The sequence below is a fragment of the Taudactylus pleione genome, unplaced genomic scaffold (genome assembly GCF_031769625.1).
Source record: "Taudactylus pleione unplaced genomic scaffold, aTauple2 ptg000987l, whole genome shotgun sequence".
NCBI classification, from domain to species: Eukaryota; Metazoa; Chordata; class Amphibia; order Anura; family Myobatrachidae; genus Taudactylus; species Taudactylus pleione.
In genome coordinates this window covers 2305873-2331578 of record NW_028285388.1, presented here as the reverse complement: position 1 = coordinate 2331578, position 25706 = coordinate 2305873, and the positions used below count along the sequence as shown (strand labels likewise).

General features: G+C 48.8%; 2 protein-coding genes across 6 annotated transcripts; one reads left to right on the top strand and one right to left on the bottom strand.

Annotated features, from left to right (window-relative positions):
- The first annotated feature begins 15 nt into the window (after positions 1–15).
- Positions 16–14648, top strand: GSTZ1 (glutathione S-transferase zeta 1). Of its 4 annotated transcripts, none has more exons than XM_088460874.1 (9): positions 16–69; positions 6153–6204; positions 6300–6367; positions 8714–8794; positions 11165–11290; positions 12564–12639; positions 13687–13739; positions 13880–13929; positions 14394–14648. In XM_088460874.1, the coding sequence occupies exons 1-9, from the start codon at positions 52–54 to the stop codon at positions 14518–14520; spliced, it is 651 nt and encodes a 216-aa protein (XP_088317000.1). In that variant the 5' UTR covers positions 16–51; the 3' UTR covers positions 14521–14648. The 4 variants fall into 4 exon arrangements, with proteins under 4 accessions (XP_088317000.1, XP_088316998.1, XP_088316999.1 ...); XM_088460872.1 differs by having other exon boundaries at positions 12561–12639; XM_088460873.1 differs by lacking the exon at positions 16–69 and adding an exon at positions 5581–6018 and having other exon boundaries at positions 12561–12639.
- On the bottom strand, positions 14313–25706 carry LOC148454518 (uncharacterized). Of its 2 annotated transcripts, none has more exons than XM_088460870.1 (12): positions 25565–25706; positions 22158–22331; positions 21729–21834; positions 20629–20754; positions 20229–20445; positions 18967–19089; positions 18134–18321; positions 17864–18060; positions 17077–17180; positions 16915–16975; positions 15374–15471; positions 14313–15291 (listed from the first exon to the last, which is right to left on the bottom strand). In XM_088460870.1, the coding sequence occupies exons 1-12, from the start codon at positions 25624–25626 to the stop codon at positions 15074–15076; spliced, it is 1674 nt and encodes a 557-aa protein (XP_088316996.1). In that variant the 5' UTR covers positions 25627–25706; the 3' UTR covers positions 14313–15073. The 2 variants fall into 2 exon arrangements, with proteins under 2 accessions (XP_088316996.1, XP_088316997.1); XM_088460871.1 differs by having other exon boundaries at positions 17083–17180.

Sequence of the window (25706 nt, the reverse complement as noted above, 5' to 3'; positions counted from 1 at the left end):
CGCCAGAGGGGGCGGGAGACACGACACTGACTGACCCCTCCCACCTCCAACATGGCGGCGCTGGGTAAGGTACGTAGAGCACGTGAAGCAATTGGAATTGCTGCCTTCTGATTGGTCACTTCCTCTTGGCTGCGGGGTCACATGTCGTCAGAGCGCCCGCTGCGGCCCGTAAAGTGTTAATACAGTGGATTTCACAGTATTACTAGTGTGACTGTGTAGTGTCCATCAGTGAAGGTGCTTCGGGCACGGTGGCTCGCTACATGGTTATATTCCCCCTCTATGCCCACTTGGATGGCAAGGAATGACGCTGGACACTGGCTGATGACGTCAGGGTCCTTTCCATGAAGGGGATTTAGACATTACCCTCAGGGAAGGGTTTTCCTGCCAGGGCATGTTTTCCGTATCTCCTTGCTGGAGCACATGGGGGAATCATTACTGACTGACTATCATTGTATCACTCCTTAAGGATGGCCATCAGCCATCAAAGGCCTGACATCGATGGTAACTAGTTTTTCTAATACCCAATGTTGCCAACTCTGAAATTAAAAATAAGCAACCAATAAGTAAAGGGCAAGCCCAAACCGATCACAAAAAGACCAATAAAAAAGCCCAATTTATGGGGGTGTCTGTCCTCACTCTCTACCTGTATAACTTCCTTTATCCCCGCTCTTCACTAACCTAAATATGTTAGTGTGTACACAGCCTTATTATCTGCCTATATTGCTTTTCTCCCTCTACATACCCCCTCCCTCTTTTCATACCTCATTCCCTTGCCAGTCTTCAGCCGGGTACACACTTGCCGATGTGTGTACCCAGCAATGAGACGCCTTGACCACGCAATATATATCGGACGGTCGAAGGATACTGCGCAATGCGGTGACCAAACGCCCGATATGTCGGGCACTGGCTCCATCCACTATGCAAGCGTCGGCATCTAGGTCGTTCCATCGGCCCTACATGCAGACCGACGAAACGACCCCGATGGACGCCCCCGTGGGAGTGCGCAGGGTCGTGCATAGTGGGTACACACTGGCCGATGTGGACGATATGTCGGCCTGATCAGCAGGATCAGGTGACATATCATCTAGTGTGTACCCAACTTTACCTGACTCCACATTCCTCTCACCCCTCTTCTTTACCTCCTTCATTCCTGTCACCTGTCTGATGCCATTATCCCCTCTCTTTAACAGCCTCAGTAGTTTTAACTCACCCCCATGTACCTGCCTCATATACATCATCTGTTTCACCTCTCCCTCTTGCCTGCCCCCTCCAACTTCAGCCTGTCCACTGCCTACTGCTCTCTATTCCCCAGACACAACCCCCCCCCCCCCCCCTCCCCTCCCTCAGTCACTACTGGTGTAAAAAAAACACACACACATACACTTACCTCCAGTGGTGCCTCAACAATGCACAAAAATAAACAAGCCCAAAAACAAGCTACCTTAAAAAAACAAGCCCAAAAACAAGCAACCATAAAAAAAAAACAAGCAACTCGGGAAAAAAAGAAGCCCAATTCCGCTTGTTATAAGCGGACTTGGCAGCTATGAAGACTTCCCTACAGAGTGGAACAGGCAGAAATGGCCATCGATCATCATTGGCTTTGCAACCATCGATGGTCTATGGCCGATGTCAAGTACTTTTGCCATTGATGGCAGGCCGCTGATGCTGCATCTGTGTCCTGACATTGAAGAACATTGGTGATGGTGGCCCTGATTTCCGGTCATGTGCAACACTCAGCCATCAATGGTATTCTTACGATGGTATAAAAAAATCATGAGCCATCGATGGCCGTCACTGCATGGCAGAGGTTCCCAAAAGTGGTTCTCAAGGTACCCCAACAGTTCAGGTTCTAGAGATATCCATGGTTGAGCACAGGTGGTTAAATCAAATTGACTGAGGCACTAATAAAGTCACGCATGGATATCCTTAAAACCTGGACTGTTAGGGTGCCCTGAGGACCGAGTTTGGGAACCTCTGCTATATCGAATTATGGCCAAAAAAGAGGACATAACCTTGTGTCAAAGGCCCCACATCACACTTAGGGGTCTATTTACTAAGCAGTGTTAGGCAACAGCGTGAAAAGTGATAAGAAAGTGATAAGGTGCCAGCCAATCAGCTCCCAACTGTCATTTTTCAAACACAGCCTGTGAGATGACAGGTGGGAGCTGATTGGCTGGCACCTTATCACTTTCTTATCACTTTTCAGGGTAAATAGACCCCTAATTTCCACCACTCTGGAGTGGCCCAGCATTCCCTGAGCTGCCCCCAGACTCACCCCTGCACTTAGATGTCATTCCCCGAACCCCTGATTGGGGCACTGCGGCCGTGGGTTGGACAGAGTGACAATGCCCGAAAAGCGGCTTTGGGAGTATGTTTAACCATGGATGGATTGTTCGATATCAGCCATGGAGGTCAAATGTTGGATGGCAGCTACGGTTAACAACTATAGATGGCCATCACTTTGCCTTTTACAGAAGAAAATGCCACAAACATAGGGAGCCAATAGGGAAGTTTTGGTGAAGACATGCAATGCAGGCCCATTGTCACTGATGAGATCTAATAAGCTGGAAACAGGGTGTATCTGTGGACGTATAACCTGCTTACAGGGCATATTTGCAAACGCTCCCTGATTGTCAGGAAGATTCCCTGAAATAGTAGCGATCTCCCTGACTCTGAAGAGTCCAGCAATCTCCCCGTTGGCACCTCACCCCCATTATAAAGTTGTTATATTGAAAACACCTCCACAGATATATACATTCAAATGCAGGGGCGCCGAGAGGGGGGGGAGCGGGTACAGATTACCTGGACTTCCTGAGGGGCCCGGGTCTGGCGCCGCCCCCCCCCCTCTCACAGCAGCCCAGCACACAGCGTGTGCTGAGCTGCATTTGGAGACTGCTCATGGCTGCTGATACAGCAGCCACAACAGTCTCCTGTGCCTGTGCAGGGGAGCGATCACACTGATCGCGCCCCCCCCTGGCTTTGCACCGGGCTGAGGGGGCAGAGAGCCCCCCCCCCTCCCCAGCGCGCAGCAAATCTTTTTTTTCTCTCGGCAAGGGGGCGTGTCCACGCCTCCCCTATTACCGGGGCCCACCACGGCTCGTGGCGGGCCTGTTCAAATGGGATCCTTAGTATCATGTCCCTGCCTTGGGTATAAGGCACAATGATCCCTATGGCTACATTATCAGAGTGTTTTCATCACCAAGTAGATCTTACTGAGCAATAACTGCTGCTTTGGGGCTCATTTACATTGGATGTAAGTCAGTATTATGACACGCCTCTCAGATGTACAGGACACGCCCACTTTACCGCCGCGCTCATAGGCGTTGCTTTCACAATTTCCTTGGATGTTTTTCAAAATTAGGCAAATATCTTACAGGGATCTATGGGGCCTGGTTATTTAATATTTTCTTAAAAGCCCAGAAAAGTGACATTCCTTATCACCGCATATCGCAATACATCATGTCTCTGACGCAGTGGCGGTTCTAGGGGCGGGCAAGCAGGGCTAGCACCTGGGGCGCTGCAGCCTGAGGGCACGGCCGCAGTCACCCCGCTGGCGACGTTTAATCTGGCGGCTCTTGCTCATCGCCATCATAGTTATTAACTGCAGCTGGCATTCTGGGACTCCCAGTGGGAGGGAAGAACACAGCACACAGTTTGTGTATAATACCCAAACTGTGCTGTTTTGTTCCCTCCCACTGAGACTACAATCCCAATAAGGAAATCCTGGCAAGGGATTTAACACAGGCATCGAAATACCGCCGTCTATGTTAATCCCGAAGCCGGAATCCCGAGAGGACGCAAGACCGATCGTCCTCAGCCGGGGTAAGTATACACTTAGCCGGGAATGGGAGGGTTAGGTTTAGGCATCCCTGGGGAAGGTTAGGGTTAGGTTAGTGTTAGGCACCTCCCGCGGGAGCGTTAGGGTGCGGGGGGTTATGTCTAGGCACAAATGGGGGGGAGGTTAGGCACCCCTAAGGGAGAGTTAGGGGGGCAGAAGGGTAGGGATAGTAGACTTAGCTGCGGTGTCAAGATTTCCAGCCATCGGGCTGCAGTAGTCGGGATTTGAACCGCCAGGCTAGAGTCCGGCAGTCATTCATTCTGAATCCGTAAAAAACATGTGTCTAACAGAAAATGCAGATATCCTTTCCCCCAATATAGAGTGACTGACAGTTATGCCCAGGAGTCTAGTGAACTTCAGAGGTGGACACTGTCTACAGGTAATATGTCGACATGTGAAATGTCGTCATGGTCAGAATATCGACATTAGGGTTAGGTTGCGGGCAGGGGGGCTAAGTTGTGGGAAATTAGAGTTAGGCACTAAAGGGAGGTTTATGATTAGGGGAGATTAAAGGTGGGTACACATTAGACGATATGTCGCCCGATCCGACAGATTGTGCTGGCATATCGTCCACATAAACAAGTGTGTATGCATCGTCAAACCACGCACTCTTCCGCGGGGTCATTCCTCGCATCGACAGATCGAGAGCTCTATCTGTCAATCTGATGAACGAGCCCATACATTTGGATGCGGCTGGTGAAGGAAATATCATGCTGGCGTTCACCAGATCGTGCAGTGTGCATGGACCGCACAATATGCCGTCTGTCGCCTCATAGGTCGGCTGGGTACACAGGTCGTCTAATGTGTACCCAGCTTTATTTACTGGAACGCTGGAGGATCACAGCTCTGACCTGGAAGTGACGTCACATGACCACCGATACCAGGAAGCCGCTGCAGCTGTCAGGAGCAGGTAAGTCACCGCTGGACCACCAGGGATGATGGCGACCTATTTCATCACTTCCTACATGAATGTTGACATTATGACTGTCGACATATCATACCCAAGCCATCCTGCAAATGTTTCTCTCTTATTTAATATTTAAAAGTGTTTAGCATTGTATTATCACAGAGGACGAGTTGTGCAATCCTGGGGCGTTGCCTCAACCTGAAAGAGGAACAGGAATCTGCGCCTGCCGGATAAACACATACGTGTGGCACTGACCCCATCACGTGTTACAGTCTTCTCCTGACTGCCACCTTTATGAGAGAGATACAAAAGAAGGACTTAATGTTGGATGTAAATAAATCCATCAGACACATTGGCCCTCATTCAGAGCCGCTCGTTAGCGGCAGTACGCTCGTTCCGAGCGATGTTTGCACATCTGCGCATGCGTACGGTTTTTAGTACGCATGCGCGAACCAGTCAGTGCGGCCGAAAATCGTTGGTACGCAATATAGCGAGTGCCTGCTATTTTGAATGACAGAATGAGGCGTATGTGGGTGGTAACAGGGGAAGGTGCTTGAAAATGGGGAGTGGAGATCCGAACGCAGGCGTGCTTAAAGGTCGAAACGGGCGTTTTATGGGTGTGTATATTTAAAACAGCAGCGTCATTGTTCACGTCACTGAGTTATTTTATAGCCAGAACTGCTCGCAAATTTGTGGTAGCAAACACCAACCACAAGAATAGCGAGCAGTTCATACGCTGGTCGATGTACTCGATTAATCTAATAAATAGCGGACATGACGTAGGATGCGAGCGGCCAGGGGGCGTTTTTAACAAATAAACGAGCGTATGTTTTGCTCGCTCGTTCAGACTTAGAGGTGTGAACAGACTGCAATGTGCGTACGGATCATTTGAATAGCCACCCCTTGTTTTTAAACGAACGACCGCAAATAGCGAACGGCTCTGAATGAGGGCCATTATCTACATATCTCAGTGTGTGATGGAAAATTGTATTTGTATTTAACATTTCTCATGCAACATCCCATAAACAAGCCAGCAAAATTGTATCCTCAGGGAAGTCTGTGACTTGTGGTCCTTGCTGTGTAGAGTAAGTCAGGCACAGGACAGCATCTGGGATTAGTGCAGTAAATACACAGACCTGCATCTACTTCCTGGCACTGCACGTTGTACACTAATCTCTCCCACATGGGGTAAAGTCTGGTGGGTGGATCGCAGGCGGCGCCCAGATTGGTCAGTGTCTCTCCCTGATCTGCAGTGATGGCATCTGAAGAGAAGGTGAGGAGTCCAGGGTCCTGCTGATCTGTGCATGTAATGGGGGCAGATTATATATATTATATACATGTATATCTTTATATTAGGTGTTACACCTATACAGTTACTGCCTGTGATTCCCTCTCCTCCTCTTCCAGCCTCTCCTGTTTGGATACTTCCGCAGCTCCTGCTCATGGAGGGTCCGGATAGGTGAGTTCTGCATACACGTCTCTCCGCCAGATGGAAGGGGTCCCAGGGCCACACTCTGTACACTGTGTATTGTGTCTCTGTTTGTGTCTGCACAGCGCTGGCTCTGAAGAACATTGAGTACGACCAACGTCCCATCAGTCTGATCCAGGACGGCGGGCAGCAGGTAATTTGTGCCCAGTTCCTGGCAGTGTGGGGGGGGATGAGGAGAATTCCCATGTTTTGGGTTGATCTCTCTCTGAGTGCTGCGCTGATCTCCTGTATGTGTGTGGCGTAGTGCTATGCTGATCTCCTGTATGTGGCGTAGTACTGCGCTGATCTCCTGTATGTGTGTGGTGTAGTGCTGCGCTGATCTCCTGTGTGTGGCGTAGTGCTGCGCTGATCTCCTGTATGTGTGTGGCGTAGTGCTGCGCTGATCTCCTGTATGTGTGTCGTAGTGCTGCGCTGATCTCCTGTATGTGTGTGGCGTAGTGCTGCGCTGATCTCGTGTGTGGCGTAGTGCTGCGCTGATCTCCTGTATGTGTGTGGCGTAGTGCTGCGCTGATCTCCTGTGAGTGGCGTAGTGCTGCGCTGTTCTCCTGTGTGTGGCGTAGTGCTGCGCTGATCTCCTGTGTGTGTGTGTGTGGCGTAGTGCTGCGCTGATCTCCTGTATGTGTGTGGCTTAGTGCTGCGCTGATCTCCTGTATGTGTGTGGCGTAGTGCTGCGCTGATCTCCTGTATGTGTGTGGCGTAGTGCTGCGCTGATCTCCTGTATGTGTGTGGCGTAGTGCTGCGCTGATCTCCTGTATGTGTGTGGCGTAGTGCTGCGCTGATCTCCTGTATGTGTGTGGCGCAGTGCGCAGTCTCTTAGCAACACAAAGCGCTTAATGTTCTTATATAGTTTTTATTTCTGTATTAAGTCACAGCAGCAAATATTTAAAATGTTTCTTTTAATTGGTGGGACAGGCTGGATTCTGTGTTGCACGTTGGGGGTGAATACAAATGTGTTCTTATACATCATTGCTGCAGTCACACCAAAAAGCCCCTCTCGGCACGCAAAATACCTTGAGATTCTGCTAGTGCTGGGCGTCTTTATAGGCAAAAAAGGCATTTAAGTCACAATGCGATGTGACCAGGAAGTTCCAGCAGAATGGGCTGATTAATTTCCTATGCAACGTTTATATATTTGTGTACGACTGAGTCTCTGATCTGTATAGGAACTGCTACAATGTAACAGCCACAGCTTATATTTCATTCCAAGTTCCGTTGTGGTTCATATACAGACTCAGGAACACACAGATATACAGGTGTCACATATCACATTACTCAGCGCAGTCTCCTATATACAGACTCAGGAGCACACAGATATACAGGTGTCACATATCACATTACTCAGCACAGTCTCCCATATAGAGACTCAGGAGCACACACATATACAGGTGTCACATGTCACATTACTCAGCGCAGTCTCCATATACAGACTCAGGAGCACACAGATATACAGGTCTCACATATCACATTACTCAGTGCAGTCTCCTATATACAGTCTCAGGAGCACACAGATATACAGGTGTCACATATCACATTACTCAGCACAGTCTCCCATATACAGACTCAGGAACACACAGATATACAGGTGTCACATATCACATTACTCAGCGCAGTCACCCATATACAGACTCAGGAACACACAGATATACAGGTGTCACATATCACATTACTCAGCGCAGTCTCCTATATACAGACTCAGGAGCACACAGATATACAGGTGTCACCTATCACATTACTCAGCGCAGTCTCCTATATACAGACTCAGGAGCACACAGATATACAGGTGTCATATATCACATTACTCAGCGCAGTCACCCATATACAGACTCAGGAACACACAGATATACAGGTGTCACATATCACATTACTCAGCGCGGTCTCCTATATACAGACTCAGGAACACACAGATATACAGGTGTCAGATATCACATTACTCAGCGCAGTCTCCCATATACAGACTCAGGAGCACACAGATATACAGGTGTCACATATCACATTACTCAGCGCGGTCTCCTATATACAGACTCAGGAGCACACAGATATACAGGTGTCACATATCACATTACTCAGCGCAGTCTCCCATATACAGACTCAGGAGCACACAGATATACAGGTGTCACATATCACATTACTCAGCAGTCTCCCATATACAGATTGTGGTGCGTCCATGTCACCTCGCTTTCCAACTTAGGCGCATTCGCATTTTATGCATAAAAAAACGCCAGACGAGTAGCGTGGGACCTGGCTGCTCACTCACGCCAGGCAAGTGACGCAGAGATGAGGACACATCTGTATACTGTACAGTGGGTGGTTAGGGAATGACAGGAGACAGAGCAGGAGGGTATTTAGTATTCTCACTATATCCCGGGATTGCAGAAGCTCCAGCGCTCACTTAAGCAGGGAGCCCAGATTGAAGCAGCAGACTGCCAGGGAAGGGCCGTCGTGGTAACGTTCAGCTGATCCCTATTTTCTCCTCCTCCAGCTGACTGATGAGTACAAGAAGGTGAACCCAATGCAGCAAGTGCCAGCGCTGAGGATTGATGGCGTCACCTTGTCCCAGTCGGTGAGCATCGCACAGAGGGTGCTACGTAAGGGCATTGGGATGCAATGGCGCAACTTCACAATGAGACACAGGGCCGCGGGCTGTTAATTTCTAATACAGGGTCACATTTTATATACTCTGCGCGATATCCTGGGGTGAGGCCAAGAGTGGAAGTGTAAGGAGGCTGCACTTCGGGGAAATATCTATATTTCTTCGGGTCCACAGGGATACCATGGGGAAATGTGGTTGGAGTGATCCAGGCACCAAACAGTTAAGCTTTCAGCTCCCAGGATGCCCCAGGTCCTTCTCCACATATACCCCGCCCATGGCCACAGGCATTCAGTATTTTGTTTGGTGCGGTAGGATCAGACGCACCTTTATAACAGGGCGACTGCTCAGGCAGTCCCAAGCTTTTTATTTATTATTAGACTGAGAATCTGACTAGCACAATGTGGGTGTTAAGCTGGGTACGCACCTATACAATCATCGGGCCGTTCTTTAGATTATGACTCGTTCGTGCGTTATTGTAAGACTGCGTACGCACCTTCCATCGTGTTTTGTCAGAAGAAAACTGGTCGAATCGAAGGATCGCATCTTATGTGCAGTTTAATATTCATCCTATTCGACCGGGGGAGATTGGACCAAAAGGGCAGTGTGTACGCACCTTCCACCATCCTTGTGATTCTACACCTCTGTGGGTGGTACAATCATCTTCTTTCGATATTTTGGCAGTCAGGGATCGAAGGTCAACAGTATGATTGTGTAGGTAGGGATGAAGTTACGAGACCGGCTGCTACAATGCCGCCGGTCTCAATACCGACATCCAAATCCCGACAAGGGACTCAAGATAGGCGTTGGTATTTCGACGCCTATCTTAATCCAGACGCCGAAGGACACCAAGCCGAACGAAGAAAGTCAGTGGTGCCCTTGGCATTAGGCGCGGGGGCCGAGGGGTTAGGTTTAGGGAGCGTAGCAGGGTTAGGTTTTAGGGGGGAGGAGGTTAGGCACCTGTAGGGGGGAGGGTTGGGCATCTCTAGGGGGGAGGGTTAGGCACTAAGGTGGAAGGGTTAGGTTTAGACACGAAGAGGGGGGTTAGCTTTAGGCACTGGGGAGGGTTAGGGTTAGGCTACAAGAAGGGAGTGTTAGGGGGGGTAAGTATACTTTCCCGACTCCAGTCCGGAAACCAACCATCGGGATGCCGCTGTTGGTATTCTAACAGAAGGCTCCCCATCAGCCAGAATTACGTACCCATTCCGTGTAGGTGTGTAAGCGCGTATCTGCACTACGGTCGCAACTTCCGATCGAGTGTGAAGTTGATCAAACCATCGCATCAACAACGAGTGAATGCAAAGGTGTGTACCCAGCTTTATCCCTCTGGTTACATGCTACCGAGGACTGTACTCTATACAAGCATCGCTTCCATCCAACCTCCGACCCACAATCTCCATCCTTACTATACCCGGTACATAAAACCTTCAGGAGTCAGTAGCTGTGTAACGTCAGAGCTCTCTAGCAGGGGAACCCCAACTTGCTTCTAGTACAAGTGTAAGAGGAGCATTATTAACTCTATGAACGGCGGGTGGTACCGGTCACACAAGGTCTTACCTACAGTGGAAAGATTCTGTCAGGTACTAACTAGCTGGCACCTCTTCTGTGCTGGCTCTGTCCTTACTGTCCAGGTTACTGATTAATCCTGGGCTCAGAGGTTCACAGTCTCCTGTATAAATTATTAAAATCCATTCATACTCTGTGGAAATAATATTCTGTATATCAGCTACACGTTGTCGGCACAGCAGGCACCCTCCAAGTTATAATGATAAAAAGAGGCAGCATGAGACAGTTGCCCCTGCAACAGGAAGACCACAAGCAAGTCATACCCCTCCCTTAATGAGAGCCAGTCCCAGGCCAGCCAGGGGAATATTGTAATAAGGTGCTGCCCCTCTGCTCCGGGAATGCAGCTCCATTCTGGAAAGCCCTGACCCTCCTGGTTGTGATAACTGAGAAGATTGGGTGCCCTGCAGCAATTGTCACCTGAGTGGTCCCACAATACTGGACATGGTTATAGCAAAAGATAACGAAAACACCCCACGCAATAGAAAGGTAAATATGAACAGAATAAAATCACCAAAACCCTCATTTACGGGGATACTGTACCCCAGACATAATGACCCACCTTCCTCCCGCTCTCATTCTCCCTCAGCCTGCGCAAACTGCCACTCTACGCCAGCACAGCCATAAACCGATTTGTCACCGCGGAAATCTAGGAAAAGACAAGGCGGATACCGCGTGTTGAGAGCTGTATTTGTCCCGTGGAGCGGGCGCTGTGCGTTTGGTCCATGACCTGCATAAACACTGTAGCAATAAAGTGACCATTCCACGTCTGTCCCACAGCTCGCCATCATTGAATATCTGGAGGAGACGCGACCAAACCCCCCACTGCTCCCCAAGGACCCCATCCACAGAGCACAGTGCCGAATAATTAGTGAGCACATTGCCTCGGGCATCCAGCCACTGCAGGTCAGTACAGAGGGCCTCATTCACTACCAATCGCAACTGTGATTACGCACACAGTCGGCCAACTGTTGCGTTCTGCGCATGCATCGCACTGCGCGTGCCGGTCACTGCAATCGGAGCTACTACGCAGACCCATTGCAGAGTGATTGACAGGAAGTGCCATTTGTGGGTGGTGACGGGAGGGGGGGCTGAGGGGTCAGTGGTCGGAGAAACGCAGGCGTGCCAGTGCATTTGAACGCTGTTGCAGGCGTGTGCATAAATTAGTTACTGCGATGCCTTACGCAGCCTGAGGCCTCATAGCGTGCGCTGAAGTTAGCAATTCCTGAGTAAGGTCAGAGCCTGTGTAAGTGTGTGTGAGGCTGTGATGGTACTCCATGTTACTGATGGTATCTCAGTCTTGTGTAATCACTGTGTGTGTTGAGGTTAGTAATTCCTGAGTAAGGTCAGAGCCTGTGTAAGTGTGTGTGAGGCTGTGATGGTACTCCATGTTACTGATGTTATCTCAGTCTTGTGTAATCACTGTGTTTGATGAGGTTAGTAACTCCTGAGTAAGGTCAGAGCCTGTGTAAGTGTGTGTGAGGCTGTGATGGTACTCCATGTTACTGATGGTATCTCAGTCTTGTGTAATCACTGTGTGTGATGAGGTTAGTAATTCCTGAGTAAGGTCAGAGCCTGTGTAAGTGTGTGTGAGGCTGTGATGGTACTCCATGTTACTGATGTTATCTCAGTCTTGTGTAATCACTGCGTGTGATGAGGTTAGTAATTCCTGAGTAAGGTCAGAGCCTGTGTAAGTGTGTGTGAGGCTGTGATGGTACTCCATGTTACTGATGGTCTCTCAGTCTTGTGTAATCACTGCATGTGATGAGGTTAGTAATCCCTGAGTAAGGTCAGAGCCTGTGTAAGTGTGTGTGAGGCTGTGATGGTACTCCATGTTACTGATGGTGTCTCAGTCTTGTGTAATCACTACATGTGATGAGGTTAGTAACTCCTGAGTAAGGTCAGAGCCTGTGTGAGTGTATGTGAGGCTGTGATGGTACTCCATGTTACTGATGTTACTGATGGTGTCGCAGTCTTGCCAAACATTACGGATGTGTGTAAGGTAAAGTGGGCGTCCTTATGTTGTGCTGCGGCGGCATAGCGATCGCAATGGATTAGCATCCTATCGCAGCCAGACTGAGTGCGTAATTGCTATTGCATTCTCAATTGCGATCGGTAGAGAATCAGAGTCAGAATGTCACAGCTCTATGATCCCGGCTTATTATGTCTGTCTTAGCAGAACCTCGCAGTGCTGCAGAGAGTCGGAGACAAAAATGTGGAGTGGGCCCAGCACTTTATCACACGCGGGTTCCAAGGTGAGAGGCAGGACTGGGGCCCACAGGGCACTGGATACAGCTGGTATAACGGATGGGCGGGGGGCATGTATCATTCTATATTTTCAACAAAGGTTTAGTGAAGCCAAATTGACATTGACCATTGTCATTCATGATCTGACCATTAGGAGCGCTGTGTTTTTTTGGGTTAATCATGTAAATCTAGCATAAGGTGGAAGGGGTACCAGGCATGTTCTCGCCAGTGAATATACTGACGGCATAATACTAACATGATACAAACGTTACGTAAAGCATATTTTACCGCCTCGGCAGTATAACTTTAAACAGGATGCTTTTCGTTCATATATAAAGTTATACCATTGGCAGAACTATAATGGATGCAGGGCGTGCGCAATGCTCGGAGCCCCTCCTCTCATACACCACACCTGAGTTATACTGCCGACACAGTCAGAATGCTTTAAGTAATATTACAATCATGCCAGTATTAGGACGTCGCCGTTCTCCCACCGCCATACTCACTTTTCACATAGTGACTGTCGACTAAAGTTATGTATCCCGGTGGAAGTTACCACGTTGGCATATGGGGCAGATACATCCGGGCACTCGGGGGCACTGCATACATACGGGCACTCGGGGGCACTGCACTTGGAATGTTGAGAAATAAGGATGATTGAGCGCAATAGCGAATCTGATGTCAGCACTAGACGGCAATTGGCCAAATGCTTGGAGGACCATGAACACTGTTGGGGTCAGTGCCCCCCACTGTGTAATCTAAGGTGATATGAATGACAAGTACACAGTGGAGATAGAGGTCCATGCAAGACTAATAGCAATGGAGGGATTTGGCTAATCGGGCAAACGCAGTGTCTCAGGGAAGGGAGAGGATGTTACCAGCTGTTGTGGAACTACAAGTCTCAGGCCATCTTGCCGGCCATAGTCTGGGACTTGTGGGTTAGAATAAGCGATCTGGTGACCGTCCTGTTATTCGGCATTAAGTACCGTGAATGTACTGAAATAGTGACAGCATTGAGAGATGGCGGTCACTGACTAGTCATGTTGTACTTGCAGCACTGGAGCTCCTGCTGAAGGACACGGCCGGACGGTACTGTGTGGGGGACGAGGTAGGGCTGATTACATTCTCTTTGGGCAATTAAAGGGTGGGAACGTGTATATACTGTATCTTGTCACCCCTTCCCCAGCATGAATTGACCCCACGGTGTCCATGTGGAATAATCAGCACCTTCAATCCTCTCTCCTGCAGGTGACGATGGCGGATCTTTGTCTGGTTCCCCAGGTGTACAACGCAGACAGGTGAGAGACTGCCCAGTCACTAACGTGTCCAGCGCCTTCATACATACGTGTCCTACGCTGCTCTCACCCTCACGCACCAGTCACATGCCTCTGCCGTGCCATACACACTTCGCACTGCTGCTCCATTGGTGGGCCCTCGCCAATGCGTACCAACGTTATGTCACCAGGTTCCAAATTAGTCTACACCAAGACTATTAGCCATACCAGGTAAGATTGGCATCTCCGCCTGCGTATCTGCACAACCAAATTTAATCTAACACCCCTGCCCTCGCTCCCTACACCTGCAGCTGGTGTCTATTCCACTCTGATCCCCACCACCCACACTGTGAAGCTGCGCAGGGTTCCTCCCCATGTGATCCCCACCTAAAGTTGCCCTCCCCTATGCCATGAAGCTGATGCCCCCACTCTGCTGCCCACCTTGACGTTGCTGTCTGTGTCCCCTCATCACCCTTATTTTATTGTAGGTTTAAAGTGGACATGACTCCATACCCCACAATCTCCAGGATCAACCAGTCACTGTGCCAGCTGGAGGCATTTCAGGTCAGCCACCCCTCCAGGCAACCAGATACTCCCCCTGACCTCAGAGCATGACGTCCCTGAACAGCAGGCACCGCCCCTGAGACCGCACCGTAACCGTGGACGATAGAAAGCTTCTCATTTGTTTCTTTAGATCAGAAATATCTGTCGGAATGAAAGAATAAAGAGGTTTCAGCGCAGAACTGATTCGAGTTCTCTATATGGGGATCAGGGTCTGTGTTCAATGAACTTTATGTATGAGGACACCCGCTGCCCTTGGCGTGCTCTCATGTTAGCCACACCTGCTACCCCGGTGTGGTCTTACACCACCCACTACCCTCGGGGCACTACTAACACAATTCAGACCTGCACAAACCCCACTTCCGCTAATGACGAAACAAATTAGAGCATAATAATAAATCTCTATTAGTGACATTACAACACGTGATTGCACAATACAACTGCCCCTCCACAGCTCCCACTAGTGGCCACTTACTGTCACTGGATTGTGAAAAATATAACTTCAGTGCAGCCGATTTTCTAATAAATAAGCCCCCTAATCTCAGTCACCTCTGTAGCTGAATAACAATGACAGCAGATTTAATAATTACATATAAAAAAAACAACACTAAGTGCTCAGGTCCAGCTTGAACTTGGGAGTGTCACTATAGAAGTTTCCAGCACCATCAGAGCCCCCGATGACGATGACCCTGCACATGCTCCGCTTTCCGCGCTTCTCCTTGTCAGAGTCCGTTAGGTGAGAGGATGTGAGGTTCAGCAGAGAGTGGCAGGCCCGAGGCAGCTGGGGGCCCGACCCAAACGTGACAGGGCTCCAGGTCACCGTATCTGCGGGCGGAACAGGAAGATCACCCAATGTCAGTAAACTTGTCAGAAAGTCCCCATCACAGGGCACAGACCTACTACTTACCCAGATTAAAAATGAAGGCGTCTCTCTGGGTCCCAGTTACAGAACATCCACCGTGGATCAGGAGCTTGTGCTCAGACAGCTGCATAGCGGCGTGGAAGCTACAGAGATGGAAACAAACGGAGAAGAAACAATGAGGACAATAGCAGGAAATTAGGGGAGGGGGTGGTGGGGGGAGATCATATAGTGTTTAGAATACAGATATTTCTCCTTGGTTAATGTCACAAGTAGGCAGGGCCTGGTGATAAAGATGGAGGCCCAGGAACCAGCCTGGTGCAACCTCATTTCCTGGCTTCTTCCATCGCTACAGACAGTTCCTACCTCTGATTCCCAATGGTGTCTGCAGATAAAGTGCCGACGATCCTGGTGCTAGTTTCATGTTTTACTGGTTTATTCTGGAATTTGGTTTTAATGCGTCAGCATCAGTGTGGGAAGAGAGGCACCGATGCTTTCTCCACTCACAGCAAGCCGTTTATCAGCTGGTTGTGTCTGCACATCGCCGGAGTGTTCATGTAGCTAATCCATGCGACGGGAAACGGTCGTTCACACTGCTCGCAATCTGCAGGCATAACGAGCGGATGAACGCTAAGACCCGAGCAATCTGCAGGCATAACGAGCGGATGAACGCTAAGACCCGAGCAATCTGCAGGCATAACGAGCGGATGACCGAAACCCGAGCAATCTGCAGGCATAACGAGCGGATGAACGCTAAGGGTATGCAGTCGGGATGCAGATTGTCTAAATGCCGACCGTCGGCATCCCGACGCCTGTCATTTTACCTACGCCGGGAGCCAGACATCCCGATCGAAGGTAAGCTAGGCGCCGGGGTGTGGACAGCCGCGGGGGATGAGGGTTAGGTTAGGGGCTCCCGGGGGGAGGACTTAGAGTTAGGCACCCCAGGGGGAAGTTAGGGTTAGGCACCCCCCCTCCCCAGGAGACTTATGTTTAGGCTGCGGAGAAGGGGGGGTTAGGTTTAGGCACTTACAGGGGTGGTTAGGGTTAGGCACAGGCACCCCGAAGGGAAGGTTAGGGGGGGGGGGGGTTAGATTATAACCGCCGGTCTTCCAGCGTCGCCATTAGAACCGCAGGGCATGTGTCCGGCGGTAAATCATACCGATCCCGCACTAAGACCTGAGCACAGAAAGCACCGGCATGAAACTTCTCCCTTTCCTAATGTTACCTATAGTATTGTAGTATAAGCAGGAATTGTACAGTGATTAGTAGTGTTCATTCTAGCACCCTGCACCTGTCACAATCTGTGCTGTTCCTCTGTGGCCCTAAGTGAAACATACTGTAGTTCTTATTGGCCGCCACGGGCACACGTTGCAGCGAGTTATAGAGGCGGGGATGACCTGCCAGGAGACGCTGTACTAGTTTATATACGGAGATAAATTATATACACAGAGGTTCTGATTCACCCAACTGTGAGAAAGATCAGTCACGGATAAATCTATAGACAGCTGTGGGGGTCTCAAGGAGCAGCATAAACGGCACAGAGACCCCCCCCAACCCCAGTGATGTCATGCGGTATAGAGATATCTCACCAGCGTGGGGACGGTTTCTCAGAGGAGGGCGAGAGGGACACGGCTGTGTATTCCATGTAACCTGTGGAGGAAGGAATTACTGGGTAGATTGTAACATTTTGGTTTGTATTAGATGCACAGTGTATGTGCTGGGCACTGAGGAGAGGAGACTGCTGGACTTACACTCACCCAGGTCCAGGATATACACATCATTCAGATAGACCGAAGACTGAGAACGCCGACCTCCGAACAAGACAAGGCGGTTTCCGAGGAGGGTGGAGCTGTGACTAGAAGAGAGGAGAGCAGAGGTGAGACCCCCTCACACCAGACCATGTGGACAGTCACCTCATGCACTTATATCAGGCTAGATAGTCCCAGCATGGTTTGCCAGCCAGGGACTGAATTGTGCTGCCCAACAGCTGGAGAGCCGCAGAGTGACGAGATTATGGATGCATCTGTCCAGCCGATCACAAACCACTGCCCTCTTATTTTATGTCCCAGGTGAATTTTATTTTGGAGAATGACAGATACAGGGTATGTGGGGAACATAAGACAATGCCTCCTTCTCTCACATGCATCATTCTAGGGCAAATGCACTTTGAACCAGGCACAGAGTGAATGAATAAAAATAACACAAAATATGACTACGTTAACTATGCATCTGCTAATAGGGGTAAATCATAGTAACTTGGGAGAATTGCTGATGAGTAAATTCACCCATCACATGTAGGAGTGAGTCTATAGTGGATGAAATTATTCAGCAACAATTCTCCTGTGTATAATTCTGACAGCTTTCCAATACGTTGCGCATAACATAATGACGGTCAGTACGGTTAAGTTTAGTGAAGAGGCGGTTTCTGCAATTCAGATCCCTCATTCTCTGTTCCTAAGCTCAAAAATGTACCACGGCCAGGTTCTCTTGACTGAGAGACGCCTGGAACCCCGATCTATGGCTGCGTAGGTTACCTACCCGAATCGGGGCAGTGGCCTCTCTCCTTCCACAATGGGCTGGTACCAGATTTTGTACTCCGGGTTGAAGATATAAAGAGAATTGGTGGAGGATCCAGATTCTGTCCCTGTCTGGGGACACAGACCCCCAAACACGTAGAGCTCTCGCTGGAACATGGTGGCGCTGTGGTAGGACAAGGTGGGGACCTTTCCCACCGCCTGGGGTAAGATGGAAGGTAATGTAAGCGACTAACCTTTACACTGTGCACTCACAGAGATGGACCACACTTACCGTGACCAACGTCCACTTCCAGTCCAGAGTGTCCAGCATATAGACATTGCTGAACCAACGACTCTCCCTCATCCCTCCGTAGACAAACACTTTCTTGGTCTCAGGGTCGTAGGTCGCGGTGTGGCCCCTGGAACACTGCGGCGCAGAGCCTGAGCACAAGCTGTCCATCTGGAACCAGAAGTCACTGTCTGATTGGGGGCAAAGGAGAGATGAGACCGTGAGAATCACTTAGTAACATGGAGAGGAAGCGGGGATAAGGAAAACATGACCTGGGGCGGCACGGTTGGTGTCATGGTTAGCATTATTGCCTCACAGCACTCAGGTCTTGGGTTTAATTCCCATCATGGCCCTAACTGGAGTTTTTGTGTTCTCCTCATGTTTTGTGGGTTTCCTCCGGTGTCCGTGAGAGTTTGAGAAGTGGAGATGTTGCCCATAGCAACCAATCCGATTCTACTTAACATTTAACTTTCACCTTCTAGAAGATAATACTTATAATCTGATTGGTTGCTATGGGCAACATCTCCACTTCTCAAAACTCTCACTTTAGTAAATATACCACTAAGTTTCTTACCCGGTCTGTGTGGACACATCAGTAACAGCAATGATCGGTGTATGATATTATTATCACAATGGAGGGCCCTATGGGACAGTGAGATCTCTTATATACTAGTTATCCTAACCAGCTTACGCCTGCCAATACTTATTCTCTATTTATGTGTAATTCATTTGTTAGTAAATACGCCCCTTACACTGCTCGACTTGCAGAACAACCACAGGCCCGTATACTGCTCTGTACACAACAGCTCTCCTGAAGGACTGTGGGAAATAAGTACCTATTTCCAGCTTCCAAAGAGAGTCCCGACATGGCTTCTCATTGGCTCCTTCTCCACCAACCAGAATGGCTGTATCTGGATCACAAAGGCAGACGCTCTGCCACCACCGTGCTGAGGGGTACGCTGTGGGGGTGCACAATGTATAATAATAAGTATATGCTATCTCCAGTGTTAAAGGGACAGGTGGGAGAGACAGTACAGGAAGGTGGGAGGGGGTCAGTGACTTATGGACTGAAAAGCAGAAGTGTGACATCTGAGCTCTATACTCAGACATACAGTCAGGAAGTCAGATTTAGATTTGTAGCTTCATCCTAGATTCTGTGATATATACCCGGCTTTCTGATTCATTCTGGCAGAGTCTGTAGCATTATGGCTGGCACTTGGCACATGCCTAATAAGGTGTTTTAGCATGGCAGGGAAAGGTGCACCCCAGGGGAGGAGCGGGCTAGGAATGGTATGCCCCGGTGCAGGAGTGGGCAGGGAAAGATTCATCCCATGGCAGGAACTGGCAGGGAAAGTCAGACAAGGAGTAGGAATGGACAGAGGCAGACCACGGGGCAGGAGCAGGCAGGGAAAGGTATAACCCAGGACAAGAACTGGCAGGGAAAGGCAGACCAGGAGTAGGAATGGACAGAGGCAGACCACAGGGCAGGAGCAGGCAGGAAAAGGTATAACCCAGGACAAGAACTGGCAGGGAAAGGCAGACCAGGAGTAGGAATGGACAGAGGCAGACCACGGGGCAGGAGCAGGCAGGAAAAGGTATAACCCAGGGCAGGAGCGGGCATAGAAGGCAGACCCAGGGCAAGAGTGGGCAGAGATAGACAGACCCATGGCAGGAGCAGGTATAACCCAGGGCAGAAGGGGGCAGAGATAGGCAGACACAGGGCATGAGTGGCCAGGTAATGCTAAACTCCATGGCAAAAGTGGCCAGAGAAAGGCAGACCCAGGTCAAAAGCGGGCAGAGAAAGAAACATTTGAGGCAGGAGTGGGCACAGAAAGGTAGACTTAGGGCAAAAGTGGGCACACAAATTTAGACATGGGCAGAAGCAGAAACAGAAATAATTGGGTCTCAAGTGAGCAGAGGAGGAGCGACATGTGACACAGGTCTGTGCCACCCTGTCAAGTTCAGGGACAAGTTTTTTTTTGCCCCAAACGCTGTGCCCACTGTCTGAACAAGGAGCAGGATGCCTTAGGGATGGTAGAGATTGGCAGTCCTCCTCACTCACAGCTTGTGTACCTAGAGAGCAACACTGACCACTTACCTGCCCCAGGGGTGCCATCTTCAGACCCTTTGCTGCCGAAGCGAAGCCTCCTGGGATTTCTGGGTACAATGTTGGCTCTCCTGTAGGGATCCTGCCCTCCTGCCACCGCTTCCTTGATTTTGGGTGGAGGATTTAAAGCAGCTTTCTTTAGAGGGGGTGAGTCTTTCAGTATAGCACTGGCCGCCAGCTGGGGGACCTCTGGACTAACATCTTTCTCCTATAATGAAGAAGGTTCATATACTGGTGCACATGCCCATTCCATAGACACATTTATGCATATCCATGCTTTATAAGCTGTCTCAGTTATATGGTCACAGCCATAATATATGGCATATAATATACTGTACACATCCTGACCAATCCTATAGAAGAGCCACTCTCAGGGCATTCGGATACTTACCTCTCTAGGAGCTTCCAATAGTCTCACGTGGGCGATAGTGCTCTCCGAGAGCAGTGGGCTACTGGGTGGTCCGACGCCAAGTCTTCTGGCTGGAGTGCTGCTGCTGAACCTCGAACCTTTCATGACCTGGGCAGAGTAAAGGCACAAATCAGAATCACAAACTACAGAGATAATAACCAGCGCAGAGGGCGGGTGACCAGCAGAGGGAAGACTCAGAGCAAAGGGCGGGTGACCAGCAGAGGGAAGACTCAGAGCAAAGGGCGGGTGACCAACATACAGCAGAGGAAGACTCAGCACAGAGGGTGGGTAACCTGCAGAGGGGAGATACAGGGCAGGAGACCAACATACAGTAGAGGGAAGACAGTGCAGAGGGCGTGTAAGCAACAGAGGTGCAATGCAGGGCAGAGGGAGTGTGAAGCAGAGGGAAGACCAAGCGCAGAGGGTGGGTGACCAGCAGGGGGGAGATACAGGGCAGAGGACGAGTGACCAACATACAGCATACAGATACACCCTCATCCCTGTATCTGTATAGGCAGATACAGAGATGAGAGTGGATGACCAGCATACAGCATAGGCAGATACAGGGATGAGGTTGGATGACCAGCATACAGCATAGGGAGATACAGGGTTGAGGGTGGATGACCAGCATACAGCATAGGCATACAGGAATGAGGTTAGATGACCAGCATACAGCATAGGGAGATACAGGGATGAGCGTGGGTGACCAGCATACAGCATAGGTAGATACAGGGATGAGCGTGGGTGACCAGCATACAGCATAGGTAGATACAGGGATGAGCGTGGGTGACCAGCATACAGCATAGTGAGATACATGGATGAGCGTGGATGACCAGAATACAGCATAGGGAGATACAGGGATGAGGTTGGATGACCAGCATACAGCATAGGCAGATACAGGACATAGGGTGGCTGCCTGCCAGAGGGGAGACAGTGCAGTGGGATCTCTCTGTATTATCCTAGTAATATGAGAACATTGGTAAATGAGAAGTCATACAGGTACCAGTGTTGGCGAATGGCACGAAGAACAGATAGACACCCAGCCACATCAGCAGGTGGGTGCCCCTATGGCTCATTGTTACCTTCCCAGTTACAATCAGAAGCAGTTTGGCTGGAATTCCTTGGGCTGCCAACTTCACACAGTCCATGACGATGTCCAGGCTCCATTCCCCCTCCCATACTAGCGATCTACAGGGACACAGACAGGAGCAATGTACATACAACTGACATGTCACCATATAGGAAGGTCTTTACCCAGGTACATGGTTATAAAGGAACCAATCACAGTGCCAGAACTTCTATCCCCGCATGTGACGTCCTCTGTACGTTATTCTGGCCGGGAGCTGCCAGGACTGTGTACACGGAAAGTTATAGAATAAGAAGGTGAGATGTGAATGTGTAAAGCCCCTCACCAAATGACCAGAGCTTCACCAAGACCAGTGATCTCCTTCCAGTCCGTTTCTAGTAGGTGGTCCGCTTGTAGCGATTGGGACACTTGTGATGTCCATTACCTGCAGCCATATGACAGCGTTCCTAAATGCTGCGGCTGTCCGGAGCCCGTGCTGAGCTGAGCAGTCACATAGGTGTCCCTGGTGTATGAGCTCCAATCCCCCAGGCTGAAGAGAAGCAGCTGCTTGGGGAGGGGGAGAGGTAACGGCAGCTGAAACCCCAACCGGCTTCCCTTACTGCAGAGAGAGACATATACTCATAGAATGCAGAGAAAGAGACAGATACTCATAGAATGCAGAGAAAGAGAGACAGATACTCATAGAATGCAGAGAGAGACAGATACTCATAGAATGCAGAGAGAGAGACAGATACTCATAGAATGCAGAGAGAGAGATACAGATACTCAGAATGCAGAGAGAGAGAGATACAGATACTCATAGAATGCAGAGAGACAGATACTCATAGAATGCAGAGAGACAGATACTCATAGAATGCAGAGAGACAGATACTCATAGAATGCAGAGAGAGAGACACAGATACTCAGAGAATGCAGAGAGAGAGATACAGATACTCATAGAATGCAGAGAGAGAGAGAGAGACAGATACTCAGAGAATGCAGAGAGAGAGAGAGAGAGAGAGATACAGATACTCATAGAATGCAGAGAGAGAGAGAGACAGATACTCATAGAATGCAGAGAGAGAGTGACAGATACTCATAGAATGCAGAGAGAGAGTGACAGATACTCATAGAATGCAGAGAGAGAGTGACAGATACTCAGAATGCAGAGAGAGAGAGACAGATACTCAGAATGCAGAGAGAGAGAGACATATACTCAGAATGCAGAGAGAGAGAGACATATACTCAGAATGCAGAGAGAGAGAGACATATACTCATAGAATGCAGAGACAGATACTCAGAATGCAGAGAGAGAGACATACTCATAGAATGCAGAGAGAGAGAGACATACTCAGAACGCAGAGAGAGAGAGACATATACTCAGAATGCAGAGAGAACTCATAGAATGCAGAGAGAGAAATATACAGTCAGGTGCATAAATATTGGGACATTGACAGAATTTTCATATTTTGGCCTCTATTCACCACCACAATGGCTTTGAAATGAAACAAACAAGATGTGCTTTACCTGCAGACTTTCAGATTTAATTTGAGGGTAATTACATCCAAATCAGGTGAACGGTGTAGGAATTACAACGGTTTCTATATGTGCCTCCCACTTTTTAAGGGGCCAAAAGTAATGGGACAAACTAAACAATCCTAAATCTAACTTTCACTTTTTAATACTTTGTTGCAAATCCTTTGCAGGCAATTACAGCCTGAAGTCTGGAACGCATAGACATCACCAGATGCTGGATTTCATCCCTGGTGATGCTCTGCCAGGCCTCTACTGCAAATGTCTTCAGTTCCTGCTTGTTCTTGGGGCATTTTTCCTTCAGTTTTGTCTTCATCAAGTGAAATGCATGCTCAATCGGATTCAGGTCAGGGGATTGACTTGGCCATTGCATAACATTCCACTTTTTAGCCTTAAAAACCTCTTTGGTTGCTTTTGCAGTATGCTCCGCGTCATTGTCCATCTGCACTGTGAAGCGCCGTCCAATGAGTTCTGAAGCATTTGACTGAATATGAGCATATAATATTGCCCGAAACACTTCAGAATTCATTCTGCTGTTTTTGTCAGCAGTCACATCATCAATACATACAAGGGAACCAGTTCCATTGGCAGCCATACATGCCCACGCCATGACACTACCACCACCATGCTTCACTGATAAGGTGGTATGTTTTGCATCATGAGCAGTTCCTTTCCTTCTCCATACTCTTCTCTTCCCATCACTCTGGTACAAGTTGATCTTTGTCTTATCTGTCCATAGGATGTTGTTCCAGAACGGTTATGGCTTTTTTAGATGTTATTTGGCAAACTCTAATCTGGTCTTCCTGTTTTGTGGCTCACCAATGGTTTACATCTTGTGGTGAACCCTCTATATTCACTCTTGTGAAGTCTTCTCTTGATTGTTGACTTTAACACATATTCACCTACCTCCTGGAGAGTGTTCTTGATTTGGCCAACTGTTGTGAATGGGTTTTTCTTCACCAGGGAAATAATTCTTCTGTCATCCACCACAGTTGTTTTCGGTGATCTTCCGAGTCTTTTGGTGTTGCTGAGCTCTCCGGTGCGTTCTTTCTTTTTAAGAATGTTTTAAACAGTTGATTTGGCCACCTAATGTTTTTGCTATCTCTCTGATGGGTTTGTTTTCAGCCTAATGATGGCTTGCTTCACGGATAGTGACAGCTCTTTGGATCTCATATTGAGAGTCGACAGCAACTGATTCCAAATGCCAATGTCACACCTAGGATCAACTCCAGACCTTTTACCTGCTTAATTGATAATGAAATAACGAGGGAATAGCCCACACCTGTCCATGAAATAGCTTTTGAGTTGATAGTCCCATTACATTTGGACCCTTAAAAAGTGGGTTGCACATATAGAAAACCATGTAATTCCTACACCGTTCACCTGATTTGGATGTAATTACCCTCAAATTAAATCTGCACGTCTGCAGTTAAATCACATCTTCTTTGTTTCATTTCAAAGCCATTGTGGTGAAAAAGGGCCATAGCCTCATGGGGAAGGGCCAGGGAAGAGATAGGGGAGGCCAGGAGATGCAAGGGATAACAGAAGAGGAAGCTACAAGTGAGAATGATAATAAACAAAAAATTGACAGATCCAAACAGCGCCCCCTGCCCTGCGGTGCCCTATGCCATGGCACTGGTCGCACTACCCTAGTTACGGCCCTGGATGGACAGGTGGGTGTATATGGGGTAATATTTACACATATAGAATATATATAATACACAGATGTACCTGCAGAGTGATGGGTAGATGGGTGTATATGGCGTAATATTTACATATTTCCAATATATATAATACACAGATGTACCTACAGGGTGATGGGTAGATGGGTGTATATAGGGTAATATTTACACATATAGAATATATATAATATACAGATGTACCTGCAGGGTGATGGGCATGTGGGTGTATATAGGGTAATATTTACACATATAGAATATATATATAATACACAGATGTACCTACAGGGTGATGGGTAGATGGGTGTATATAGGGTAATATTTACACATATAGAATATATATAATACATAAATGTACCTCCAGGGTGATGGGCATGTGGGTGTGTATATAGAGTAATATTTACACATATAGAATAAATATAATACATAAATGTACCTGCAGGGTCGTGGGTGTATGGGGTAATATTTACACATATAGAATATATATAATACACAGATGTACTTGCAGGGTGATGGGTAAGTGGGGAGGTAAGGTTATAGGCCAGGGCAATATTGCATATGTAGCGCATAACTAAGTGACCCCCGACTAGCAGCAATACCTCGGTAAGGCCACACGATGGCGCCACATAAACTCCCCCACCTGATCAGCTGCCGCGGCGCCTCCAACACAGACCACAGCGCGTAGAACTCCACCCGCCCCATAGCGCCTTCACCTCGGAGTCTGCGTCTGTCACGGGGCCGGGATGGGATGCCGGGGGTGTGGCTTGTGCATGGGGGCCGGC